Raw genomic sequence first — 27,159 nt, 5'->3', positions numbered from 1 at the left:
CGCAGCAAAATGTGGCGCTACAAAGTATTAACTTAAGGGGGCTGAATAATTTTGCACGCCCAATTTTTCAGTTTTTGATTTGTTAAAGTTTGAAATATCCAATAAATGTCGTTCCACTTCATGATTGTGTTGTTGATTCTTCACAAAAAAATACAGTTTTATATCTTTGTTTGAAGCCTGAAATGTGGCAAAAGGTTGCAAAGTTCAAGGGGGCCGAATACTTTCACAAGGCACTGTACATAGATGATGTCTGTGCTCTGGGAAGGAAGTCAGCAGGAACTAAATTAATTCCAAACTCTACTAAACGAGAACTCTGAATACCTCAAATTCATCATGCAGACTGATGAGAGAAAAATAAACTACCTGGACTTATGGATCATCAAAGAGAATGATGCATTACACTCAGACTTATACACAAAGCCCACAGTGGTTGTGATTTTTTTTTTAAGATGAATAATCCATTTAGAGTTTGATGCAATGAATCATGTAAAAAGTAATAGAAGTAATCAAAATTGATGTTTTTTTCTTCTCTCATTTTGATTTCAATTAAACCAATTGCAGGGATAGATGCCACTGCTTTTTTTCTGTAAGGGCAGACACATTGCACAGTATTCTATTTAAAAATATATACCTTGCTATGTGCAGATAGTATACATCCTTGTCCCCTCAAGAATGTTCTACCATATAGCCAGTTATGCAGGGTTAAATGAATCTGTGGCCACCAGACATATTGTATCAGCAATGCTAAAAAATGACATAAATTCAAAATGAGAGGCTACACGGACAAAACTCTTGATGCTGCAATGATGAAAATATCTCAAAAACCAAGAGAGGAATTACTAAAAACTCAACCATGAGGAAAAACAAGGCAACCGTCTTTTGCACTAAGTACACCAAGGGTTCGGAGAAAATTAAGGCAGTCCTGAAAAAGCACTGGCATATTCTGCAATCAGACAACAACAAAAATTGCACACCTCTTCAAGGAACCCCCACTGGTGGTCTATAAGCGTGGTCGCAATATTGGAGATAGCTTGGTGAGATCTGACATGCCCACTCAGACACCCTTGACACCCATTCCAAATGGGAACTACAAATGTGGCTCATGCGCAGTGCAATAGCACTATAAAAACATCCTTCTTCAGACACCCACATACAGGTTGAAAAATCCCTGTTAGGGGTGTCTTCTCATGCAAGACCAAGGGAGTAATCTATCTCATCACCTGTTCATGTGGAAAAGCCTACGTAGGACAAACTATTAAGACAATTAAAACAACGCATAGCTGATCACCACAGCTCAATCAGGTGTAAGAACATTGCCTATCCAGTAGCAGCTCACTTTGTTGAAGCTACCCATCCAATCTCCCCCTCAAATACACAGGCATTGAGCATGTTGCTCTACCAAGGAGAGGAGGTAACATCGAGATCCTACTACTACAAAGGGCGGCTTACTGGGTATCTAAATTTTGACCCCTAGTGGTCTGAATATTGACTTTGATCTCAGGCCCTTCTTATGAATAATTATTTATTTTATGAACAAGTCTTAGAAATTGATATATTCTTTCTACAGCTTATTAGCATACCCCTAATATGTTCCCCATGTTGATGATGCCTATTATGCATTAAGATTGAACCAAAAGATAACATGTAACAAATATGAAATTAAATATGAAACAATTAAATATGTGAAATTTAATTAAACAATAATGTATCTTGATGCTAATATTATGTACAATATTCAATTGTTTCTATATGATAACAACAGTCAAATATATTGAATATGCCATAAACTATTTTTTTAACAGTTTCACTAATTAATTCTAATTAATTTAATCGTTATGACACACCCCTCACTATTTTCATTGGTTGCACTAATTGCACTGTTTGTCTTCATAACCTGGTTCAAGTATTCCTGACATTACCCTGAAGAAGGCACAGTGATGCTGAAACGTTGGTAAATACCCAATAAATTACTGAGAGTTTATATATGGAGTGTGCGACTCTCTTTATTTTGATAGTTTATAGTTTATTCGCCGTTAGTCACCACCTCCACACAAACTAATCTTTCTGGGTGTGTGCCAGCTCATGTTTTTAATTCCAAACGTATTGCTCACCATATGTCTGCAGCAGAGGGACAAGTGAAGGCCATGAGAAAATTAGTTTCGATCAGACTCCCTACATAAAAAGGTGGAGAACAAGATACAAAGGGAAAGTACTAGTTTTGGCGCAAAAATAAGATTTCGTTATTGTCAAAATGTTATGATATATCGTCAAAAAATAATATCCCGAAATGTACTGTAACTGTATCGATTGTTTTTACCCATCATTATGGAGTGGGTGGAGTAGAACGTGTTGCTGGGTATTTAGATCAGAGTCCCCCATAACACCATGTATAGGATTCTACAGACCCCACTGAGTATTCCCAACACAAATTTTACATATAATACTTTTTTCTCTGAAAACCAATATGTATTTCACACACAGTGTAGTGCATTGTGGGCATTTATTGAACTTTGGAAATATGTTTGAAACCCCCATTTAATGCAAATGTCAAGTATGAACCATTGTTGATGTTTTGACAATCCTTTTTCATAAACAATATCATGAATAAATACAGGTTAATGACACTTCTACTATTACGTGGGGGACTTTTATTTTTAACGTTTTCCAAAATTCCGTGAACGGATGTACTTTTCAAATGTTGCTGATGAGACGCTGGTCCAGTCTGGGACCTCAAAAACAGCTGGAATCTGGAACTGAGCCTAGAAAATAGTCGAAGACAAAACCTGGGCATTAGCTAACTGGGCTAAAAGGTATTGTAAACGAAAACAATTATTTGTTATAATATTATATATTAAGCTATATGAAATCGTGTTTGTTGAATACTTGTGTAGCTATCTGCATCCCTCTTTTTGATGACCCGATTCGTTTCCAACTGCTCGCTAGCTAACGTTAGCTAAAAGGCTAACCTGCTTGCCTTGAGATGCTGGAGTCGATGGTCATTCCACAGAATGGTGATACTTGCTCAATTAGCTAGCAGTCAGACCTTTTTTCCCCCATGTCAAATGTTCACTGCCTATACTGCATGTTAATTAGCTTGCTAGTTAGGCATTTAACGTTTGATGTAACTAACGTTAACTAGCTATTTGTTTTCCAAATGCCAGCCAGCCATCAAGCTAGCTAGCTAACTAGGGACTCCCTTAAAACACATCACTTCGTACGAAGATATTTTCTTAGCAGGTTCGGGAAATATTTTTCGCTTACTACAAGCTTCACTCCGTTGATCTACGTGGGTGGAGTGGGATTTTTGTAGTAGGAGACACCTTTTGGTAGTGTGCAACTGCAGCCTGCAATTCTGGGCGTTGCTGCATGTTCAGCAATTGCCCCCCGTCGAGCATCCCATTGGCTCCTTCATGAACACCGCCCATCGAGCGCCCGCATTTGTTCCCCAATGACTGCCAAGGTGTCGCCCGACAATGACTAGGGCGACACCATGTCCTAGCTAGCTACCCCCGCCCCTCCCTACCGAAAATTGTGATTTATTTTAGACTGGTCTAAAGAAGCATGATATGAAGGAAATGTAGTCTATTTCAGAAGAACAGAATAGCTTACTATGAGTTGTCCTTATGTTAGGTCCTGATCTGACTTTGCCAAATAGCTGTGGGCTACTCTAGTTCATTTAGCAGACAAGATTTGCTTAGAATTCTGTGGCATTATTTTATAGCATGAAGAATGAGAAAAAAGAAGAAACCCAGACACTGCTCTTGATAGTATCACTGCTCTTTAATAAGCTTTACTTATCGTCAGTGTTTTCTAGAATACAATTGAAGGATACAATTGGACAAATCTGAATAAAATAGAAAGGATATTTTCTCCAAGCGATTTGAGGGAGTGCGCACATACGGCTATTCTGTGTTGAGCGGTGAACAAAGAAATGGGTGTTGCTGTGTGCTTAATTTAGAGTTAATAATGTAACTTTAGTTGTTCTACAAATGTTGGGCTATATGTTTTGATGTTTAATACATTGTAAGGCTGCATGATGCAACTCTAATGATGATTTGAAAAAAGTTGCTTGAAAGGCATGAGCTCTGCTTTGTTTTTTTTTGCGCAGGCTGTACACACTTCATCAGTCACTCATTCACAATTTGACAAACACTTAATATGCCTAGAATTTCACGGCAGCATCCCCTTTGTGTGGCCATAATGCACCCTAAAAGAATCCATGCCTTTTGCAGCCAGTGGCCGTTGTGCCCTTCTCCCTGAGTGCTGCGTGCTCGGTAGCACCTCACTAACATGGCTCTCCATCATGTGATCGGATCTTTCTCACAGGTACAAGTAAAGACAGACACATCGGGGACGCAACTGCGGGCGTCCTTATACAATTCCGAGGTGCATATTGAAGATATTGGAAGAACTTTCCACATTTACTTTTCGTCAGCCAACAAGATGAGTAGGCCTAACGGACAGCAAAAGCCCTAGCCCATGTCAATTTGTATCCTCCATAGTACAAAAGTTGACCTATTCTGTGTGAGAGAAACATTTCCAAACATAGTCTGGGATAGTTGCGGGATGCGATAGATCCTAAATTAATATAACCGCTAGCATCAAAAAACATTAATTACGCAATGTGGCTGACACAACAGATCATAATGTTTAGCTTAAAATGTTGATTAACTATTAGGCAGTAGGCTATAAGCGCAAATGTTCCATTAGTGGGAAAACACCATTCTCAAAAGTGACCGCAAATGCAATTATGCATTTAAATGCTTTTATTTAGGGATGGACCAGTATGACATTTTTTGGCCGATACGGATATCTGATATTTTCCTTGCCAAAAATACCCGATAACCGATATTAACATTTTTAGCGGACTTTTAAGCGTTCTAGTATAGTTGAAACACACACACTGACCAAAAAGTTATTTTGTTGGCATTTACCTATGTCCCCATCACCAATCAAACATAATCAAAACGTATTTATTTCACTTACTTGCTGTGTTGTTTCGTTGTTTATTTGTTCAGTCATTTCATTCTCAACCAGGATTTCATCATACATGTCAAGCAGTACAGTTTCAGCTCTGTCTGTCCGTGGCCTCTCTTCCTCTGTGCGCACTGTCACTGTGTCCGTTTCCATCTTGTCCAGCTGTGTATGTAACATTTCACGTAAACCCCGTTTCTTGTCTGCATCGAAGTAGCGGTCCTTGTACCTAGCATCGAGCATGGTGGCGACACAGTAAAGAGGCTCAGAGAGAAAACCACCTAATCGCTCGTTCACAGCCTCGAGTACTTTTGTAAGTTTTAACCCCACGTCTGTGTCGACAGTATTGTTGAGCAGGCGTTTCAATGCCATGACAGAGGGTATCACGTCTGCTGCAGACGCTGTTGATTAGCTTATTTCTCGAGTCAGTTGTTCGAATGGCGCTAGGAGTGTGTTTATGTTTCAAACATGTTCTCAAATGCCATTGAAATGGCAGCAGTGATATGAGAACCAGCATATTCTTGAGCATGCAATACGGCTTTCCTCAGCATGCTCATGGGGCTGACATCGCTGGTTCAAATGTCAGGCTTGACACCTTAGCAAGTAGCATATCGAATTCCATTATCTTTGCCTTAATGGATTTCGCCTTTAGTTGTCTCACAGAATTTTTCTTACACTTTCAAATGACTGCTCAACTTGAACTTGTTTAGTTTTTGGAAGTGTGCGTATGTTTTTCTGCTTTTGTTTTGTGTAGCGCTGTATTTCTCTTGGCGTCATTACGTCATCTACTTACGTATGCACGTCAGCTATGACATCGGTTTTGCACATCAGCTTTAAGCTAGACATCGGGCCAATATTGGCATCTTTAGCTAATATCGTCCAATTCCGATATATGCTCACCAATTATATTGTGCATCCCTACTTTATGAAAGACCATTTTCCACCCCCATGCTAGTTGGTAATGCTTAGAAATGATAATCCCAGATGTTGAGTATCGCTTTGAGCCAATCAGGTTGCAGTCTGTTGTTTACCCAAGACTGAACGTAAGGTGCAACATCAGAAGGTAGCATTCCTAGACATTAGCCACTCTAGCACGGTGGTGAAAATGGTGTTTCATAAAGAAAGTATGCCAGTTTTTCTCTGCCTTCTCCCCGTTATAAAGCTAGTTAAGGAGGAATATGATGCCCCACTGGGGACACGAGTGTATTACTGGGAATGCACATTGAGCCTTGGCTTCCCAGGCTAACCCAGTTTGATTTGATTTGCTGCTTGTGTATGCATTCATATATATCAGCTAAAAATAGAATGTTATCATGTTTTGGTCACAGAGTAAACAAGCACATGGCTAGCTAGTTGTCTACAGTAGGTTCTACCATTTCACAATAGCCTATAATCACCTTTTTGGTGGATTCTTGTTGTTTGGTTTACTGTTTGAACAGTCGTTGAGATTATATTTGTAATGCAAAATAGGCTACTTTGATGACCAGCCTATAGATCAGATCAAGGAACCAAGCGACCACACTGCCCCCTCAGCTGCGGAAGGAATGTAGTAACATACTCAGGTAGTAAGAGTATGTTGAATGCCGAAGCATATGACCCTTTACTTGCTTGACCTCAGCCTAATTCTCCTAACCTGCTACGTAAATTCTATTAACATGTTACGATAAAGTCACTTTCGGTCATAGCTGTATTGAAGTGGCATGTTTTAGGCTATTCCAGCTTGGGAACGGGACTTGGCGGTTATTACTAATTACCACAGCCACAAAATAAAAATGGTCTATATTGTAAAAATGTATGAAAACAAACATGATTTTTGGTCTTAATTTAAAGTTAGGGTTAGGTATACAGTTAACAGTGTGGTTAAGGTCATGTTTAAGATCAGATTTTATGAAGCAACATTTTTGAAATAGACAGGGTTTATGACTTTATGGCTGTGTTTTTTTGCGTTTTGTGTAATTTATTTCTTAACTTATTGTGTACATAATGTTGCTGCTGGCAACATCCGCATCGAACTAAAGGCTGAACTAAAGAGCTGCCACTTTCAAGGAGCAGGAGCCTAATCCGGGCGCTAAGAAATCCCGCTATGCCCTCAGATGAACCATCAAACAAGCAAAGCGTCAATACAGGATTAAGATTGAATCCTACTACACCGGCTCTGACGCTCGTTGGATGTGGCAGAGAACGGCGCTCAGAACCCAAAACAGCCAGAGGAATATCCGCCATTTTGGAGTCAACAAAGTTAGAAACAACACCATAAATATTCACTTACCTTTGATGATTTTCATCAGAAGGCACTCCCAGGAATCCCAGTTCGACAATAAATGACTGATTTGTTCCATCATTTATGTCCAAATAGTCACTTGTTGTTAGCGTGTTCAGCCCAGTCATCCATCTTCATGAGGCGCAGGCACTTCGTCCAGACAAAAACTCGAAATGTTCCGTTACAGTCCTTTAGAAACATGTCAAACGATGTATGGAATCAATCTTTAGGATGTGTTTAACATAAAACATCAATAATGTTCCAACCGGAGAATTCATTTGTCTTCAGAAAAGCACTGGAACGAGAGGTAACTCTGTCGGGAGCACGCGTGCGTCATGAGACCAAGGCACTCTGCCAGACCACTGACTCAGAGGTCTCATGAGCCCCTCCTTTATAGTAGAATCCTCCATTCAAGTTTCTAAAGACAATTGACATCTAGTGGAAGCCATAGGAAGTGCAACTTTACCCATATCGCAATGTGTATTCGGTAGGCCAAGCTTTGAAAAACTACAAACCTCAGATGTCCCACTTCCTGGTTGGATTTTTCTCAGGCTTTTGCCTGCCACATGAGTTCTGTTATACTCACAGACATCATTCAAACAGTTTTAGAAACTTCAGAGTTTTCTATCCAATACTAATAATAATATGCATATGTTAGCATCTTGGACATAGTAGGAGGCAGTTCACTCTGGGCACACTATTCATCCAAAAGTGAAAATGCTGCCCCTATCCCAAAAAGCTTAACATCAACGGGGCTGTAGTGGAGTGGGTTGAGCGTTTTCAAGTTCCTTGCTGTCCACATCACCAACGAACTATCATGGTCCAAACATACCAAGACAATTGTGAAGAGGGCACGACAAAACCTTTTAAATCTCAGGAGACTAAAAAGATTTGGCATGGGTCCCCAGATCCTCAAAAGGTTTTACAGCTACACCATCGAGAGCATCCTGACCGGTTGCATCACCGCCTGGTATGGCAACTACTCGGCATCTGAACGTAAGGCGCTACAGATGGTAGTGCGAATGGCCCAGTACATTACTGGGGCCAAGCGTCCTGCCATCCAGGACCTATATAATAGGCGGTGTCAGAGAAAAGCCCATAAAATTGTCAGGGACTCCTGTCACTCAAGTCATAGACCGTTTTCTTTGCTACCGCATGGCAAGCGGTACAGGAGCGCCAAGTCCTGGACCAAGAGGCTCCTCAACAGCATCTACCCCCAAGCCATAATAAGACTGCTGAACAATTAATAAAATCATCACTGAACAATTTACATTGACCCCCCTCCCTCCCTCATTGTTCATTGTCTATGCATAGTCACTTCACCCCCACCTCCATGTACAAGTTACCTCAATTAACCTGATCCCGCACACTGACTCAATACCGGTGCCCCCTGTATATAACCTCATTAGTTATCCTTATTGTGTTACTTTTTTATTATTACTTTTTTATTATTACTTTTTATTTTAGTCTACTTGGTAAATATTTTCTTAACTCTTCTTGATCTGCACTGTTGGTTAACCTTTCTTGCACAGGCGTTCCACTAGCGACCCACCTCGACAACATCCGGTGAAATTGCAGAGCGCGAAATTCTAATTACAGAAATAGTCATATTTAACATTCATTAAAATATTCATGAATTTGTGAAAAAAGCTTAACTTCTTGTTAATCCAGCTGCCAGATTTCAAAAAGGCTTTACAGCGAAAGCACACCATGCGATTATCTGAGAACAGCGCCCAGCACACAAAAGCATTTAAAAAACATTGTCAACCAGGCAGGTGCGCCACGAAAGTAAGAAATAGAGATTGAAATAAATGCCTTACCTTTGAAGATCTTCTGTTGGCACTCCAAAAGGTCCCAGTTACATCACAAATGGTCCTTTTCTTCGACAAAGTCCTTCTTTATATCCCCAAAAACCCAGTTTAGCTGGCGGACTTCATTCAATAATCCACCGGTTTCCCTCCTTCAAAATGCATACAAAATGAATCCCAAATGTTACCAATAAACTTCTCCAAACAAGTCAACAACGTTTATTATCAAACCTCAGGTACCCTAATATGTAAATAAACGATCAAATTTAAGACGTAGAATCGTTATTGTCTTTACCGGAGATAAACAACAAAGAACGCGCTCTCATCCACGGGCATGAAAACACTACAGCCAAAATGGGAGCCACTTAGAAAAACTATAAATTCCAGCTCATTTTTTCAAAAACAAATCTGAAACTCTTTCTAACTGTTGACATCTAGTGGAAGCCCTGGGAACTGCAATCTGGGACAACCATGACAGCCATTGGAAACAGTGGTAGGCTGATTTTGTTTTTCTGGATGGTTTGTCCTCAGGTTTTCACCTGCCACATCAGTTCTGTTATACTCACAGACATTATTTTAACAGTTTTAGAAACTTTAGAGTGTATCCAAATCTACCAATTATATGCATATCCTAGCTTCTGGGCCTGAGTAACAGGAAGTTTACTTTGGGCATGCTTTTCATCGACATCAAAATACTGCCCCCTAGCCCAAAGAGGTTTTAAGGGCTCGTAAGTAAGCATTTCAGGGTAAAGTCTTCACTTGTTGTATTCGGCGCATGTGACAAAGTTTGATTTGTAGCCCATTAACTAACCCAAAGTAGCAGGCATAAAATAAACGCCTGAATCTAGATCTCCTTCATACTGGTCTTGACTAGTATGTTTTCTTCTGCACTGTTCAATCGAACCAGTAAATGTAGAGGAGGAATTAAGATGTGTCTCCTTGTTAATGTCCAAAAGCAGAAGTTGTGTCATAAGCTTGCTTTTCACTTCCCCTGAAAACCGGAACATCCGATTGTTGGAGACGCGGCAGAGGCTTGTAGCCCATAAACCTAGCTAATTATTGTTGCTAATTGGGTTAAGGAAACAAAAATATAATTGCACCTTTTATACTTATATTCAATCTGGGGTTCATATTCAGTGATCTTTTAAATTCTTGATATGTAGTGCATTCAGAAAGTATTCAGTCCCCTTGATTTTTTTCCCACATTATCTCAAATGGATTAAATAGATGTTTTTCCCTCACCAATCTTCAAACAATAACCCGTAACAAAGCAGAAACATTTACGCATTTATATAAAAAAACATATCGCATTTGCATAAGTATTCAGGCCCTTTACTCAGTACTTTGTTGAAACACCTTTGGCAGCGATTACAGCCTTGAATCTTCTTGGGTATGACTCTACAAACTTGGCACACCTGTATATGGTGTGCCATTCTTCTCTGCAGATCCTCTCCAGCTCTGTCAGGTTGGATGGGATGCGTCGCTGCACAGCTATTCTCAGGTCTCTCCAGAGATGTTCGATCGGGTTCAAGTCCGGGCTCTGGCTGGGCCACTCAAGGACATTCAGAGACTTGTCCCAAAGCCACTCCTACGTGTTCTTGGCTTTGTGCTTAAGGTCTTTGTCCTGTCCTGAGGTCCTAACCTGCTCCAGAGCGCTCTTCATCATGGATCTCTCTGTGCATTGCTCTGTTCATCTTTCCCTCGATCCTGACTAGTCTACCAGTCCCTGCCGCTGAAATACATCCCCACAGCATGATGCTGCCACCACCATGCTTCACCGTAGGGATGGTGCCAGGTTTCCTCTAGATGTGTCTCTTGACATTCAGGCCAAAGAGTTCAATCTTGGTTTCATTTATCGGACCAGAGAATCTTGTTTCTCATGGTCTGAGATTCCTTTAGGTGCCTTTTGGCAAACTCCTAGCGGGCTCACTGCGGTGGCGATCTGCGTTCTCCTTTTGGCGCATCACAGCCTGCTGAAGGTGAACACGGTCAGCTCCCCATGTCTCCTTTGCGAGCCTGAACCAGTCGTCCACCGCAGGAACCTCGGTCTGACTCTGATGTCAAGGCGCCAGAACCGGCTGGTACTCCAGTACGCACTGGAAGGGAGAGACAGTGGCGAAGTGAGTTCTGTGCCATCTCAGCCCAGGGCACAAAGCCGCCCACTCCCGCGGCCGGTCCTGGCAATAGGACCGCAGATACCTGCCCACATCCTGGTTTACTCTCTCCACCTGCCCATTACACTCGGGGTAAAACCCTGAAGTAAGGCTGATCGAGACCCCCAGACGTTCCATGAACGCCTTCCAGACCCTAGAAAATCAGAAAATCCACCGACAGGTGCGACCAAGACCGTTGTGGAACGGCTAAGGGGTGTAGCTTACCTCTGGGCAGGTGCCTAGGAACCTTACACTGGGCGCACACCGAGCTGGAGGAAACATGAATCCTCACGTCCTTAGCCAGGTAGACCACCAGTACCTCCCCCTCAAACAGCGCACTGTCCAACCAATCCCAGGATAATCAGAGGAGGGTGACGTGTGGGCCCAATAGATCAACCGGTCACAAACAGCAGACGATACATACAGACGCCCAGTGGGACACTGGCAGGGAGCGGGCTCTGCACGTAACGCCTGCTCAATGTCCGTGTCCAGCTCCCACACTACCGGCTCCACCAGGCAGGAGGCTTGGAGTATGAGAGTGGGATCCATGGGCCGCTCCTCTGTGTCATACAGCCGAGACAATACGTCTGCCTTCACGTTCTGGGAGCCTGGTCTGTAGTAAAGGGTAAACACAAAATGGGTGAAAAACATGGCCCACCTTGCCTGGCGAGGGATCAGTCTCCTCACCGCCCGGATGTACTCCAGATTACGGTGGTCAGTCCAGATGAGAAAAGGGTGTCTAGCCCCAACAAGCCAATGTCTCCACACCTTCAAGGCCTTGATGACATCCAACAGCTCCCGGTTCCCCGCGTCATAGTTTCGCTCTGCTGGGCTGAACTTCTTCGAGAAGAAGGCACAGGGGCGGCGCTTCGGTGCCTTACCCGAGCCCTGAGAGAGCACAACTCCTATCCCAGCCTCGGATGCGTCCATCTCCACTATGAACCCCAGAGGGATCTGGATGGGCCAGCACGGGAGCCGAGGTGAACAGAGCCCTCAGGTGACTAAAAGCCCTGTCCGCCTCAACTGACCTCTGCAAGCGTACCGAGTCCCCCTTCAGCAGTGAGGTAATGGGAGCCACTACCTGACCAAAACCCTGGATAAACCTCCGGTAGTAGTTGGCAAACCCTAAGAACCGCTGCACCTCCTTTACCGTGGTTGGAGTCGGCCAATCACACATGGCTGAAATGCGGTTACTAGAGCGAGAGCCAAATCGGCATGTTCAGGGGGAATGCGCATGGTGGAGACCTGGTCTGGACTCTCCATCGTAGTAGCACCAACGGAAACCCCTAAACACCTCCCCGAGCACTCTCGCGACCACCCCGTGAGAGCCCTCTGTGGCCAAGAAACAGTGGGGTTATGACAAGCTAACCAGGGTAGGCCTAGCACCACGGGAAATGCTGGAGAGTCAATAAGGAAGAGACTAATTCTCTCCTTGTGACCCCCCTGCGTCACCATGCACAGAGGAGCGGTGACCTCTGTAATCAACCCTGACCCTAATGGTCGACTATCTAAGGCATGAACGGGGAAGGGCACAGCCACGGGAACAATGGGGATCCCTAAACTATGGGCGAACGCTCTATCAATAAAATTGCCAGCCGCGCCTGAATCGACGAGCGCCTTATGCTGGGAATGCGGGGAAAACTCAGGGAAAGTGACATACACAAACATATGTACAACAGAGGGCTCTGGGTCAGAATGGTGCCGGCTCACCTGGGGTAGCGCCAGAGCCAATATACTGGTTAACTATTATGCATATAGCAACAAAGGGAAAGGTGCCAATTCTACAGGACACTGAAGATTGTTTCAGAACTGCGGACAGTGACCATAATCCAAAATAATATTTGATTTATTAGTGTAGCACTATTATTTTTACATAATACAACCATATACAATTTCAGTATCACATGTCTTACAGTGATGGGCTTTGCCATCCCCGCAGCCTCCGCAATAGATTAGTCCATTGAGACAGGTGCGAATCAGACGGGTGTCTTGTGCACCATGAAAAAGTAATCATAATTGCGACTGCTTGACTAAAGAAATCTGTTCGACCAACAGCCTATCGACCAATCAATTGACCAGTCAACTAAATGGGGTCAACCCTAAACACTGCACAGCTAGTCACATTACGTTGAACAGTCTAAGTGAGTCACCTAGAGGATTTAGCCTGTAGACATTGATCAGCTTTGTTGGGTGACTTTTGGATCGAGACAGTTCAAACAGCCACTCTAGGTCATAGAAACTTGGTCATCACAGATTTGCAGGAAGTGGCCTATAGTCAATAGTGTGTCCCAAATGGCATCCTATTGCCTATATAGTACCCTATGGGCCCTGATCAAAAGTAGTGCACGCAATATGGAAAAGGGTGCTATTTAAGACACGGTCCAGATCTATAAATCACAAAGTTGTCTTTACTTAGGCTGTAAATGAATGTGGAATGCTAATATCAGGCTTTATCAAACAGGTTGCTTCTCACTAGGGTGTCAAGAATAATGCTGACTGAAGATGGATGCTCCTGAGTACTTGGATTTGGATGAGATTGACTTCACTGATGATTCAGTGGTGAGTAAAAGTCCAAAACTCAGGTTGTTCTACAGTAAATAGTTACACACCATCTGGCTATGCCAGGGGATGTAATATAGTCTATGGGGCAGTTTCCTGGACACAGATTAAACCTAATCTCCATTGAGTTTGCTTTTTAGTCCAGGACTAGTCTTAATCTGTGTCGTCTGGGGAAACCACCTCTATATGGAGTACTTTCTAGGCTACAGTTGGCTAAATTAATATTTCAATGTAATAAGCACTTATAGACAAACATGTTGATGGTCTCTTCCCTGTAAAAGTATTCTGTGACATCCTTGAAGAACATTCCAGAGCTGTCCAGAAGAAACGATGGTCAGGGAGAAGAAAGACAAGGTGTGGCCTGTAGGCTATTATTGCAAATGTATTTTTTTTAAATGAATGTCTTATTATTTTGTAGCACTACAGGTAGCCTAAATGGCAGATAGAAACGTTTTTGTTTTATTTTACCATCTTTAGCCCCAGCCATCAACTGGAGCCGTGGTGTGTCGTCACATAGTGGCGGTGGAATCAAGCCGACCGGCATCGCCGACGTCCACAGCAAATTCCGGCCTGTGAAGAGGGTCTCGCCACTCAAACATCAACCGGAGACCTCTGACAACGAGAGTGACAACGAGGCTCAGGCTCACAATGGGGAAGGCAGTAGCAAAGAAGAAGCCTCAGACAAAACACCTGCAGCCTGCGAAGGCCAGGGATTTAAAGCCAAGAGCCTGGGAACCGGAGGAGCTCTTTTTGGGGAGCTGGAGCACTACGACCTGGACATGGATGAGATACTGGACGTGCCTTACATTAAATCCAGCCAACATGTCTCTACTCTTCCCAGAGTTCCACATGACAAAAGGACGGTGGGTGGCGGTGGCAACGCCAGTGACAGGTGCCACGGCGTTAAGACCTCCACGCTTACCCACCCTGAGAGCCTTGCAAGTGTCACCCAGTACTGTATGCTTTCGCCCGTCAAATGGTCTGATATGAGGAAGTTGAAATCTCTGGACCCGGACAATCACCGGCCACCCGCTGGGGGCTATGACCACTCCACACCAGGATCACTTAGCAGTTCCTCTGCCTCAGACATAGATAAACTTTTAGCCAACAGGGCCTACCCAGAGACACAGGCACACAAGACAGGGGCTGACACCCCTGGGAGCAGCCAGGCTATGATGTTCCCCCTCCAGGGCTGTGCTGGGTCTAGGCAGGACAGCAGTAAGACCTGGAACGGTACAAGACTGCACGGAGAGTGTGATGACGAGACCAAGAAATCCCAGAACATCATCAATATCATCCGAGAGGGGCAGATCTCTCTGTTGGTAAGTCAACAGTATGGGGAAAAGCCATAACAATATAGTTGTAGGCTATATGAACAATACCATTTTGTATCAGCAACTCACTGAGTGTTATTCCTGGTGTTCTCTGTCCATAGCCTCACCTGGCCGCTGATAACCTGGAGCTGATCCAGGATGAGGAGGGGAACAACCTGCTCCACATCTCTGCGTCCCAGGGCCACGCTGACTGCCTGCAGCACCTCACCTCCCTCATGGGAGAGGACTGCCTCAACGAGCGCAACAACCACCAGCTTACACCTGCTGGGCTCGGGGTGAAGGTGAGTGAGGGGATAGAGGACGGGTGAGAGATTGGGTCAGGGCCTCTAGAAAACTTAACTTGTGGACATTGCGAGTCAACCATGTCCAATGATGTCCACCTACCATGTCAACCAAGGCAGACGTCTAGGTTTCATTCTAAATGGCACCCTATGGGCCCTAGTCTAAAGTACTGCGCTATATAGTGAAATGGGTGCTATTTGGAACAACTAGAGTTGGTTGTTAGTTAAGACCTTGATATTCCTGTGGGGAAAGATGTCTCCGGCTGTGCAAGTCTGGGTTTCGGATACTTATCTGTATTTTTCTCATTTACCCTCTTTCATTCCTTGTCTTCAATAAAGAGGACACTGTCTATATCAAACTGATCTACAGAATAACTTGTGCATGTTTGTGTGCGTGCAGAACGGCCATTTGGAGTGTGTGCGCTGGATGGTGAGTGAGACGGAGGCCATCGCCGAGCTAAGCTGTAGCCGAGAGCACCCCAGTCTCATCCACTACGCAGCCCGCTACGGACAGGTGAGGGAGACGCACACCATTTTATAACCCTATCATTGGGGAAATCTAACTATTAGAATTTTAGCAACCATGAAATGGCGGAGCGATTTCTGCGTAGTGCATCTTGATTTCTGCGTAGTGCATCTTTTAAGTGTGGAAATTAGAGGTCGACCGATTATGACTTTTCAACGCCGATACCGATTATTGGAGGACCAAAAATGTCGATGCCGATTTAAATAAAATATGTAAAAGTACAACGTTTGAGTTCCTTGCTCGGAACATGAGAACATATGAAAGTTGGTGGTTCCTTTTAACATTAGTCTTCAATATTCCAAGGTAAGAGGTTTTAGGTTGTAGTTAATATAGTATTTATAGGACCATTTCTCTCTATACCATTTGTATTTCATTAACCTTTGACTATGGGATGTTCTTATAGGCACTATAGTATTGCCAGTGTAACAGTATAGCTTCCGTCCCTCTCCTCACCCCTACCTGGGCTCGAACCAGGAACACATCGACACCAGCCACACTCGAAGCAGCGTTACCCATCGCTCCACAAAAGCCGCGAGGGAAATAACTACTCCAAGTCTGAGCGAGTGATGTTTGAAACGCTATTAGCGCACACCCAGCTAACTTGCTAGCCATTTCACATCGGTTACACCAGCCATTAGGCTGATATGCTTGAAGTCATAAACAGCGCTGTGCTTGCGAAGAGCTGCTGGCAAAACACACAACAGTGCTGTTTGAATGAATGCTTATGAGCCTGCTGCTGCCTACCATCGCTCAGTCAGACTGCTTTATCAAATCATAGACTTAATTCTAACATAATAACACACAGAAATACGAGCCTTTGGTCATTAATATGGTCGAGTCCAGAAACTATCATTTCGAAAACAAAATGTTTATTATTTCAGTGAAATACTTAACCGTTCTGTATTTTATCTAACGGGTGGCATCCCTAAGTCTAAATATTCTTGTTACATTGCACAACCTTCAATGTTATGTCATAATTACGTAAAATTCTGGCAAATTAGTTCGCAATGAGCCAGGTTGCCCAAACTGTTGCATATACACTGACTCTGCGTGCAATGAACACAAGAGAAATGACACAATTTCAGCTGGTTAATATTGCCTGCTAACCTGGATTTCTTTTAGCTAAATATGCAGGTTTAAAAATATTTACTTCTTTGTATTGATTTTAAGAAAGGCATTGGTGTTTATGGTTAGGTACAGTCGTCCAACGATTGTGCTTTTTTCACAAATGCGCTTTTGTTAAATCATCCCCAAGCGTTGCATCGATTATATGCAACGCAGGACACGCTAGATAAACTAGTAATATCATCAACCATGTGTAGTTATAACTAGTGATTATGTTTGATTGATTTGTTTTTTATAAGATAAGTTTAATGCTAGCTAGCAACTTACCTTGGCTTCTACTGCATTCGCGTAACAGGCAGGCTCCTCGTGGAGTGCAATGAGAAGCAGGTGGTTAGAGCGTTGGACTAGTTAACTGTAAGGTTGCAAGATTGGATCCCCGAGCTGACAAGGTGAAAATCTGTCATTCTGCCCCTGAACAAGGCAGTTAACCCACCGTTCCTAGGCCATCATTGAAAATAAGAATGTGTTCTTAACTGACTTGCCTAGTTAAATAAAGGTATAACATTAAATAATTAAAAACTGCAAAATCGGCGCCCAAAAATACAGATTTCCGATTTGTTATGAAAACTTTAAATCAGCCCCAATTAATCGGCCATTCCGATTAATCGGTCGACCTCTAGTGTAAATATATACAGTATATTGCAGTGTGGTCACCACTGCAGCATTTCTGTTACCGCAATATCTATCCACACTTAGTATTATATAGTATGACTTTTGAATCCCATTTTCTTTAATCTTTTTTAGTGTATATATTGTCCTTTTGGATGTTCATGATCTCTCTTTTAGGAAAAGGTTCTGCTGTGGCTGCTCCAATTCATGCAAGAGCAAGCCATTTCTCTGGACGAAGTGGACCAGTACGGAAACAGTGCAGTGCATGTAGCTGCTCAGTACGGCCATCTCACTTGCATTCAGGTATGTATCCTTCTGTGGCTGTTGGAAAAGCATGGCGCCTTCGAACAAGGTATGGTAGTAGGTGCTAGGCGCACCGGTTTATGTCAAGAACTGAAATGCTGCTGGGTTTTTCACACAACTATTTGCCGTGTGCTTCAAGAATGTTATTTTTGAAGATATTGATTCTTTGGCTCCCCAAAGAATATATATATACAGTGGGGCAAAAAAGTATTTAGTCAGCCACCAAGTGTGCAAGTTCTCCCACTTAAAAATATGTGAGAGGCCTGTAATTTTCATCATAGGCACACTTCAACTATGACAGACAAAATGAGAAGAAAAAAATCCAGAAAATCACATTGTAGGATTTTTTATGAATTTATTTGCAAATTATGGTGGAATATAAGTATTTGGTCACCGACAAACAAGCAAGATTTCTGGCTCTCACAGACCTGTAACTTCTTCTTTAAGAGGATCCTCTGTCCTCCACTTGTTACCTGTATTAATGGCACCTGTTTGAACTTGTTATTAGTATAAAAGACACCTGTCCACAACCTCAAACAGTCACACTCCAAACTCCACTATGGCCAAGACCAAAGAGCTGTCAAAGGACACCAGAAACAAAATTGTAGACCTGCACCAGGCTGGGAAGACTGAATCTGCAATAGGTAAGCAGCTTGGTTTGAAGAAATCAACTGTGGGAGTAATTATTAGGAAATGGAAGACTGAGCTGGGACCAAAGTAACAAAGCCTACCATCAGTAACACACTACGCCGCTAGGGACTCAAATCCTGCAGTGCCAGACGTGTCCCCCTGCTTAAGCCAGTACATGTCCAGGCCCGTCTGAAGTTTGCTAGAGAGCATTTGGATGATCCAGAAGAAGATTGGGAGAATGTCATATGTTCAGATGAAACCAAAATAGAACTTTTTGAAAAAACTCAACTCGTCGTGTTTGGAGGACAAAGAATGCTGAGTTGCATCCAAAGAACACCATACCTACTGTGAAGCATGCGGGTGGAAACATCATGCTTTGGGGCTGTTTTTCTGCAAAGGGACCAGGACGACTGATCCGTGTAAAGGAAAGAATGAATGGGGCCATGTATCGTGAGATTTTGAGTGAAAACCTCCTTCCATCAGCAAGGGCATTGAAGATTAAACGTGGCTGGGTCTTTCAGCATGACAATGATCCCAAACACACCGCCCGGGCAACGAAGGAGTGGCTTCGTAAGAAGCATTTCAAGGTCCTGGACTGGCCTAGCCAGTCTCCAGATCTCAACCCCATAGAAAATCTTTGGAGGGAGTTGAAAATCTGTGTTGCCCAGCAACAGCCCCAAAATACCACTGCTCTAGAGGAGATCTGCATGGAGGAATGGGCCAAAATACCTGCAACGGTGTGTGAAAACCTTGTGAAGACTTTTGACCTCTGTCATTGCCAACAAAGGGTATATAACAAAGTATTGAGATAAACTTTTGTTATTGACCAAATACTTATTTTCCACCATAATTTGCAAATAAATTCATTAAAAATCCTACAATGTGATTTTTCTGGATTTATTTTTTCATTTTGTCTGTCATAGATGAAGTGTACCTATGATGAAGATTACAGGCCTCTTCTCATCTTTTTAAGTGGGAGAACTTGCACAATTGGTGGCTGACTAAATACTTTTTTTGCCCCACTGTATACATACTGAACAAAAATATAAATGCAACCATGCAACAATTTCAAAGATTTTACTGAGAAAGAAATGTATCCACTAGGCCATAGTCTATGGATTTCACATGACTGGGCAGGGTAGCGCAGCCATTGGTGGGCCTGGGAGGGCATAGGCCAGGAGATGCTAAATATATTGATGTTAATTCATGTTCAATTACCGTGAGACCGGAAGTTATTTGCTTGACAATCACCGGCTGATAACATTTTGTGACTGCCGTTATGTCGTTATTAAAGATTGAAAAAAGCAAGGGGCTTAAACAGCTACTCTGGGGAATTCCTGACTCTATCTGTATTATGTTTGAGAGGCTTCCATTAAAGAACAACCTCTGTGTTCTGTTAGTCAAGTAACTCTTTATCCACATTATAACAGGGGGTGTAAAGCAATAACACATACGTTTTTCCAGCAGCAGAATGATCGATAATGTTAACAACATGTCAACACCTCTAACAAGACAGCACCCACAATCATTTTATCAATTTCTCTCAGCCAATCATCAGTCATTTGTGTAAGTGCTGTGCTTGTTGCGTGTCCTTCCCTATAAGTGTGCTGAAAGTCTGTTGTCAATTTGTGTACTGTGAAATAGCATTGTATCTGGTCAAACACAATTTTTTACAGAAGTTTACTAAGGGTTGGTAACAGGCTGATTGGTCAGCTATTTGAGCCAGTAAAGGGGGCTTTACTATTCTTGGGTAGCAGAATGACTTTAGCTTCCCTCCAGGCCTGAGGGAACACATTTTCTAGTAGGCTTAAATTAAAGATGTGGCAATATCGTCAGCTATGATCCTCAGTAATTTTCCATCCAGATTGTCAGACACCGGTGGCTTGTCATTGTTGATGGACAACAATACTTTTTTCACCTCTTCCACAATGACTTTATGGAGTTCAAAAATACAATTCTTGTCTTTCATAATTTGGTCCGATATACTCGGATGTGTAGTGGTCAGCATTTGTTGCTGGTATGTCATCCCCAAGTTTGCTTATCTTGCCAATGGAAAAAGTCATTAAAGTAGTTGGCGATATCAGTGGTCTTTGTGATGAATGAGCCATCTGATTCAATGATGGTGCCGAGTTGGCCTCTTTATCTTTTTTTCATTTAAGGTGCCCCAGCTTTTTACTATCATTTTTTTAATATAATTTTTCTTTGTTTCATAAGTTTATTTTTATTTACTTTAGTCACATGATTTCTTAATTTGTAGTACATTTGCCAACCAGACTTATTTGCCATACTTTTGCCTCATCCCTCTCAACCATACATTTTTAAAATTCCTCTTTGGTCCAAGAGGATCGAACCGTTTTTACAGTCATTTTATTACTGGATGCATGCTTATTAGTAACTGGAATAAGCAATGTTGTAAATGTGTCAAGTGCAGCGTCTGGTTGTTCCTGGCTTGCTGAATCAACAGCAGGAAACAAATCAGGAGTAATATATCCGCTCATTCTATTGTGCCCTTGTCTATAAAAGAGAGGATCTGGACTTTAGACTGTGCTTTTACAAAATAGAATGAGGATGCGGGCGGCTGTTGATTCAGCAAGCCAGACGTATCAAAGTACGGTCGGTGACCACATTAACTATGTTTCAGAGAGACGAGCTGGGCCTAGGAAACATTGAATACACTGTTTTACTTTGTTTCTGCACTTCTATGTACGTTAGATAATACAGATTTCATTTGCATGTTTTGTTGTTAAACTAAGTTGTTTTAGAGGAAGAATACTGGACAATAAGGACATTTGTAAATGTACTTTTTGGATGTTTGCCCATCCATTTGCACTAAATGCTTTCTGTACCATTTTCATTCATTATTTTGGTAAGGCTTCAATGCCATTTCAGACACTACTAACAGCCGATAGGTCTTTGTTTGGAGCTCCTACTACATGAACTGACAAAGCAGCATGTCTTTCTTTCCTCAGACCCTGGTGGAGTACGGCTCCAACGTCACCGTGCAGAACCAGGGCGGCGAGAGGCCTTCCCAGAGCGCCGAACGGCAGGGCCACACCACCTGCGCCCGCTACCTGGTGGTGGTGGAGACGTGCATGTCGCTGGCCTCCCAGGTGGTCAAGCTCACCAAGCAGCTCAACGAGTGAGTGGGAGGTTCCTGTCTGACTCTTTTGATTGAAAAGCATCCTATTGCATACATAGTGCACTACTTTTGACCAGAGGCCTATGGGTCCTGGTCAAAAGGAGTTCCCTATATAGGGAGCAGGGTGTTATTCAGGATGTGGCCTTTAACTCACCTCAGATTACTTGTGTTGTCTGAACTTACTCCCTATTCCCTATATAGTACTATTAGCAGAGTTCTGGATTTGAGTCACATGACTTGGACTCGAGTCTCAAATTTGATGACTTGAGACTCAACTTAATAGAAAAGAAAATAACTTAATACTTGATTTGGACTCTCAAGACTTGAGACTGATGACTTGAAATTATCCGGCCAGGTTTTGTAACATTTTGTCACTCATTGTGGCACAGAGTCTCCGTGGATCACTCTCCATGCAGTCAGAGACAGTAGCCACAGCATCGCCTTAGCAAAAAAGGCAACAGATTGGCTAGTGAAATGCACACTCGACCCTCACACCCTCAACACAGGTCGGGTGAGCTAGCGAACAGATTGCTGATTTGCTTTACAGGTGCAGCGCAAACATGAAATGGTAGTGAGAGAGGATTGCCATAATAAATAAATATGCATCTCCCCAAATAATTGGTGATCAAGAATATTAACTGCAGACAGCCTAGTGGTTAAGAACGTTGGGCCAGTAACAGAAAGGTTGTTGGTTCGAGTCCTCGAGCTGACTAGGTGAAAAATCTGTCTGCCCTTGAGCAAGGCACTTAACCCAAAATTGCTCCTGTAAGTCGCTCTGGATAAGTGCATCTGTTAAGTAATTAAAATGTAAATGAAACTTCACCAGCAATGGGGCATCAAGGAACAATTAATAGCATAGGTTTACTGGTCTTTTGGTATGTCAAAATTGCTTAAAATTTAAAGTTTACTTATGAATCTTGCATTTGGAATTTGATGTTAAAATTCATTATTACTGTGGCGCAATTCTCGCCAGTGTAGAGAGCTTTGTTTTCTTGTTGAAATCGTTGCTGTTACTTTCACATGTTTTAAATGCATACATGGTAAATCTATATTTAATCTAATCCGACAATAATTGCTAGCGTTTCATCATTCCATGCCCGTACTGTTTATTGCAACACTTGGACTTTTCTGTTTGATACGATACATTTTAATTTAACATTTCTTACACTCTGAGGCGACGCAAGGTTTATTGTTCACATGAGCGTTTGTGAGACTCATGTGGTGGAAGTTCTGTTTATTTAATTCAATGTATCGTTTCTCATATTTCCCTGTTTATGTCGGAGTTCCGTGTGTCTGTGTCCTATGTCTCTGTCATTCTGGTTGCGCCCACCTCAGTGCCTATTCTAGGCTACGTGGACTGTGTGCCACACTTTGGAGTCAGTACGTTGCACAAGAGAGTATTATTGTTCCATGTATGAATGTTGATGAAATATTATTAATAATCAATAAGTCTGATGAAGACGTATTGTTACAACACTTGTTACTCGAATAATAGGGACTTGGTCTCACCTCTGGCTATCAGTGCACTTTGTCTCTGGTCAGAAGTAATGCACTACATGGGGAATAGGGTGCCATTTGGGATGCACATAAACCTAGTCTTTACACCAATGTGGATAAAAATAAATAATAATTTCTTTCAAAAGGGTGTAATAACCGCAGTATTTCAGAAAATGTACATTTTTAGCAAACTTCTATACAGCGTTTTGGATATGGAGATGCACTGAGGATTTTCTGGAGGTTAATTTTTATGAATCAATGTTTTAAAAATGAAGATTTCCTTAGCTGGTTAATTTACCTTGAATGCATGTCAGTGTTATCATTATATATTGTTCCAAACAATTTCAGACAAGCAACAAAGACGAATGCTCTACAGAATCAAGTTCAGCTACACCTGGATCCCTTAAAAGCAGAGGGAACTTTGCCACGATCGCCCAGGTCTGATCTTCCATCACATACTGTACTGTACACCATTCACCGTCTACACATTGATTACAAGCACGTACATGTAAATTAAATATATCCAAATCAGTCATTTCTGTCTTTTTGATGATCAGCTCCCATGTCCCATCTGTGGAGGCGTGGCCTGAAATGACCCTGACCGCAGAGGGGACCCCCGGGGATGGCCACTGGATCCTGAGGCAGAGGAGCGTCGACTCAGACACTGTCCTGCGCCAACTACTGGGTAAAGACATCTCAGACAAGGTGTGCACCAAGGAGAAGCTGTCCCTGGAGTTCCAGGAGGGCTCCAAAGCGGGGCCTCCTAGTCTGAACGGGGCCAACCCTGGGCCCCTGCGCAGGATGGGGGTGGTGGAAAGACGGGAGCTGAAGCTGGCCAGACTCAAGCAGATCATGCAGCGCTCTCTCAGCGAGTCCGACTCGGACACCTACCCCCCTGAAGAGGCCAAACATGCCCCCCCCCCAGGGGTGCGCCTAGAGAGACCCAGCCACCTGCCCATTGCAGAGAGCGAGGAACCTGTCGGCAGCCTGCATCTGGGCATGAAGAAGCACACCTCGACCACCGAGCACAAGTCAGCTTTCGCCCTCAGCACCTCCAAGTCCATGGATGGATACCCCTCGCCCACATCGGACAAAAGCGAGCTTGACGCTGACGGGAAAACGGAGGCCGGTGGAGATTTCCCCGACTACAACAATGGACAAAAGATCACGACGAGCCCCAAAAGTGCACTGAAATCGCCTACCTCTCGAAGGAAGACCTCCCAGAACCTGAAACTGAGGGTGACCTTTGATGAGCAGGTGGTTCACAAGACGGGGCCACCAGAGAGTGAGCCGCCCAAGGGTGCCCACAGTAAAGAAGGAGCCGGAGGTAGGACTCCCACAGGGTCTGAGACGGTGAAGCGCCCGTTCGGGACATTCCGCTCCCTAATGGAATCGCTGAGTGGAAATCAGAACAGCAACAATAATAATGTCCAAACGTCTCCCTCTGTCAAACAGTCAAGCTGTGGTGTGTCCCAGGGCTCGCCTGGCAGGAAAACTGAGGTTAAAACCAGTCCATGTGGGCACTCCAAGGGCAAGAGCAAAGCTAGTGCTGTTTAGGGGCCTTTGTTTTTTTTTTTTAAAGGACACAATAAAAAGCATTGTACTTTCTCTCACAGTATTTGATCAACTTGACAATTTATCTGTAACTGAAGTGTCCTCTGAAGTATCCAATACAATTGTATTAGAGTATGTATACTTATGCACACACAGTTATACCATTGGTAAAACAATCTGTGGTTTTTCTCATGCACTTAATGTGCACTAGCACAAAGCGTATACACTGAATTAAAAATATAAACGCAACATGCAACAATTTCAAAGATTTTACTGAGTTACTATTCTTATAAGGAAATCACTCAATTGAAATGAATTCATTTGGCACTAATCTATGAATTTCACATGACTGGGAATAGAGATATGCATCTGTTGGTCACGGATACCTTAAAAAAAGGGTAGGGGCGTGCATCTGGTTTAACCACAATTTGCCTCATGCAGTGTGACATCTCCTTCACATAGAGTTGATCAGGCAGTTGATTGTAGCCTGTGGAATGTTGTCCAACTCCTCTTCAATGGCTGTGCGAAGTTGCTGGAAATTGGCGGGACATGGAACATGCTGTCGATCCAGTGCATCCGAAACATGCTAAATGGGTGACATGTCTGGTGAGTATGCAGACCATGGAAGAACTGGGACAGCTTCCAGGAATTGTGTACAGATCCTTGCGACATGGGGCTGTTCATTATCATGCTGAAACATGAGGTGATGGCAGTGGATGAATGGCACGACAATGGGCCTCAGAATCTCGTCACGGTATCTGCATTCAAATTGCCATCGATAAAATGCAGTTGAGTTCATTGTCCTTATCTTATGCCTGCCCATATAATAACCCCACCACAACCATGGTGCACTGTTCACAACGTTGACATCAGCAAAACTCTCGCACACACAACACCATGCACGCTGTCTGCCATCTGCCCGGTACAGCTGAAACCGGGATTCATCCGTGAAGAGCACACATCTCCAGCTTTCCAGTGGCCATCGAAGTTGAGCATTTGCTCACTGAAGTCGGTTACGACACCAAACTGCAGTACGGTCAAGTCCCTAGTGAGGATGAGCATGCAGATGAGCTTCCCTGAGACGGTTTCTGACAGTTAGTGCTGAAACTCTTTAGTTGTGGGCTCCTGAGTGGCGCAGTGGTCTAAGGCACTGCATCTCAGTGCTAGAGGTGTCACTACAGACCCTGTTTCAATTCCAGGCTGTATCAAAACTGGCCGTGATTGGGAGTACCATAGGGCGGCGCACAATTGTCCCAGCTCCGTTCTGGTTAGGGTTTGGCCAGGGTAGGTCGTCATTGTAAATAAGAATTTGTTCTTAACTGACTTGCCTAGTTAAGTAATGGTTAAATAAAAAACACTGTTTCATCTGCTGCCGGGGTGGCTGGTCTGAGATGATCCCACAGGTGAAGAAGCTGAACATGAAGGTCCTTGGCTGGCATGGTTACACATGGTCTGTGTTTGTGAGGCCGGTTGGGCGTACTGACAAATTCTCTAAAAGGACGTCAGAGGCGCCTTATGGAAAAGAAATGAACAGTAAATTGTCAGGGAACAGCTCTAGTGGACATTCCTGCAGTTAGCATGCCAATTGTACGCTCCCTCGGAACTTGAAACATCTGTGGCATTGTGTTGCGTGACAACTGCACATTTTAGTGAACTTTTGTCCCCAGCACAAGGTGCACCTGTGTAATGATCATGCTGTTTAATCAGCTTCTTGATATGCCTCCCCTGTAAGGTAGATGGATTGTCTTGGCAAAGGGGAAATGCTCACTAACAAGGATGTTATGTTTTTTTATTTTTTTTATAAGCTTTTTGTGCATGTGGAACATTTCTGGGATCTTTTATTTCAGCTGATGAAACATGAGACCAACACTACATTTTGCGTTTATATTTTAGTTCAGTGTATTTGCAACCACCTGTATATATTTAAGGCTTCTTTCACATCACTTCTAGTCATTCGTAGTTTCATTATCTATGCAGTGGTTGGTTATTGCCAATATTTGAGTTCCTGTCTGTATCAGTGACATGTATTGATGAGAGGTTTGAATGCAGTGATTTAATATAACCACACTTTGAGAATGAGGACACGTGTCCTTTTCTAATTATGATAGCATTGTTAGGGCTCTGGTGGAATATAAATGGTTGATCATGTTTTTTGTTCTTATCTTTGGTGTAACACACATTTGACAAAATGTCAAACGATGAATTTGACACTTCCTTCAGTACAAATGCAATAGTTGCTCTAGTCTATGTGCGGTGTTAAACCTAAAGTGTATTTTACATTTTGTAAAAGAGTTGTTAGGTTTTGTATGCACAAAGACGGAATTAACCAAATGTTGATGATGCTTTGCGCCCTCCCACTAGTTACGACAAACTCCGAGCTGAAATAAACCATTACTTGTCTTCTGTC

General features: G+C 43.0%; 1 protein-coding gene across 2 annotated transcripts; it reads left to right on the top strand.

Moving 5' to 3' along the window:
* Positions 1-2,703: 2,703 nt before the first annotated feature.
* Positions 2,704-27,159, top strand: sncaip (synuclein, alpha interacting protein). 2 transcript variants are annotated; one of them, XM_029638660.2, is made up of 10 exons: positions 2,704-2,810; positions 13,657-13,754; positions 14,057-14,108; positions 14,232-15,076; positions 15,190-15,369; positions 15,770-15,883; positions 17,807-17,932; positions 21,532-21,701; positions 23,547-23,636; positions 23,756-27,159. In XM_029638660.2, exons 2-10 carry the CDS (start codon positions 13,698-13,700, stop codon positions 24,753-24,755), a joined length of 2,634 nt encoding a protein of 877 aa, XP_029494520.1. In that variant the 5' UTR covers positions 2,704-2,810; positions 13,657-13,697; the 3' UTR covers positions 24,756-27,159. The 2 variants fall into 2 exon arrangements, with proteins under 2 accessions (XP_029494520.1, XP_029494519.1); XM_029638659.2 differs by having other exon boundaries at positions 14,036-14,108.

The sequence above is a fragment of the Oncorhynchus nerka genome, linkage group LG27, assembly GCF_034236695.1.
Source record: "Oncorhynchus nerka isolate Pitt River linkage group LG27, Oner_Uvic_2.0, whole genome shotgun sequence".
In the NCBI taxonomy this organism is placed as follows: Eukaryota; Metazoa; Chordata; class Actinopteri; order Salmoniformes; family Salmonidae; genus Oncorhynchus; species Oncorhynchus nerka.
This window is presented reverse-complemented; position numbering and strand designations above follow the sequence as displayed.

Coding starts and splice junctions, on each gene's coding strand:
- sncaip (XM_029638659.2), top strand. CDS start 13,698: ATGGATGCTCCTGAGTACTTGGATTTGGATGAGATTGACTTCACTGAT. Junction 13,755..14,035: donor ACTTCACTGATGATTCAGTG/GTGAGTAAAAGT, acceptor TCCCTGTAAAAG/TATTCTGTGACATCCTTGAA. Junction 17,933..21,531: donor GCCATCTCACTTGCATTCAG/GTATGTATCCTT, acceptor TTCTTTCCTCAG/ACCCTGGTGGAGTACGGCTC.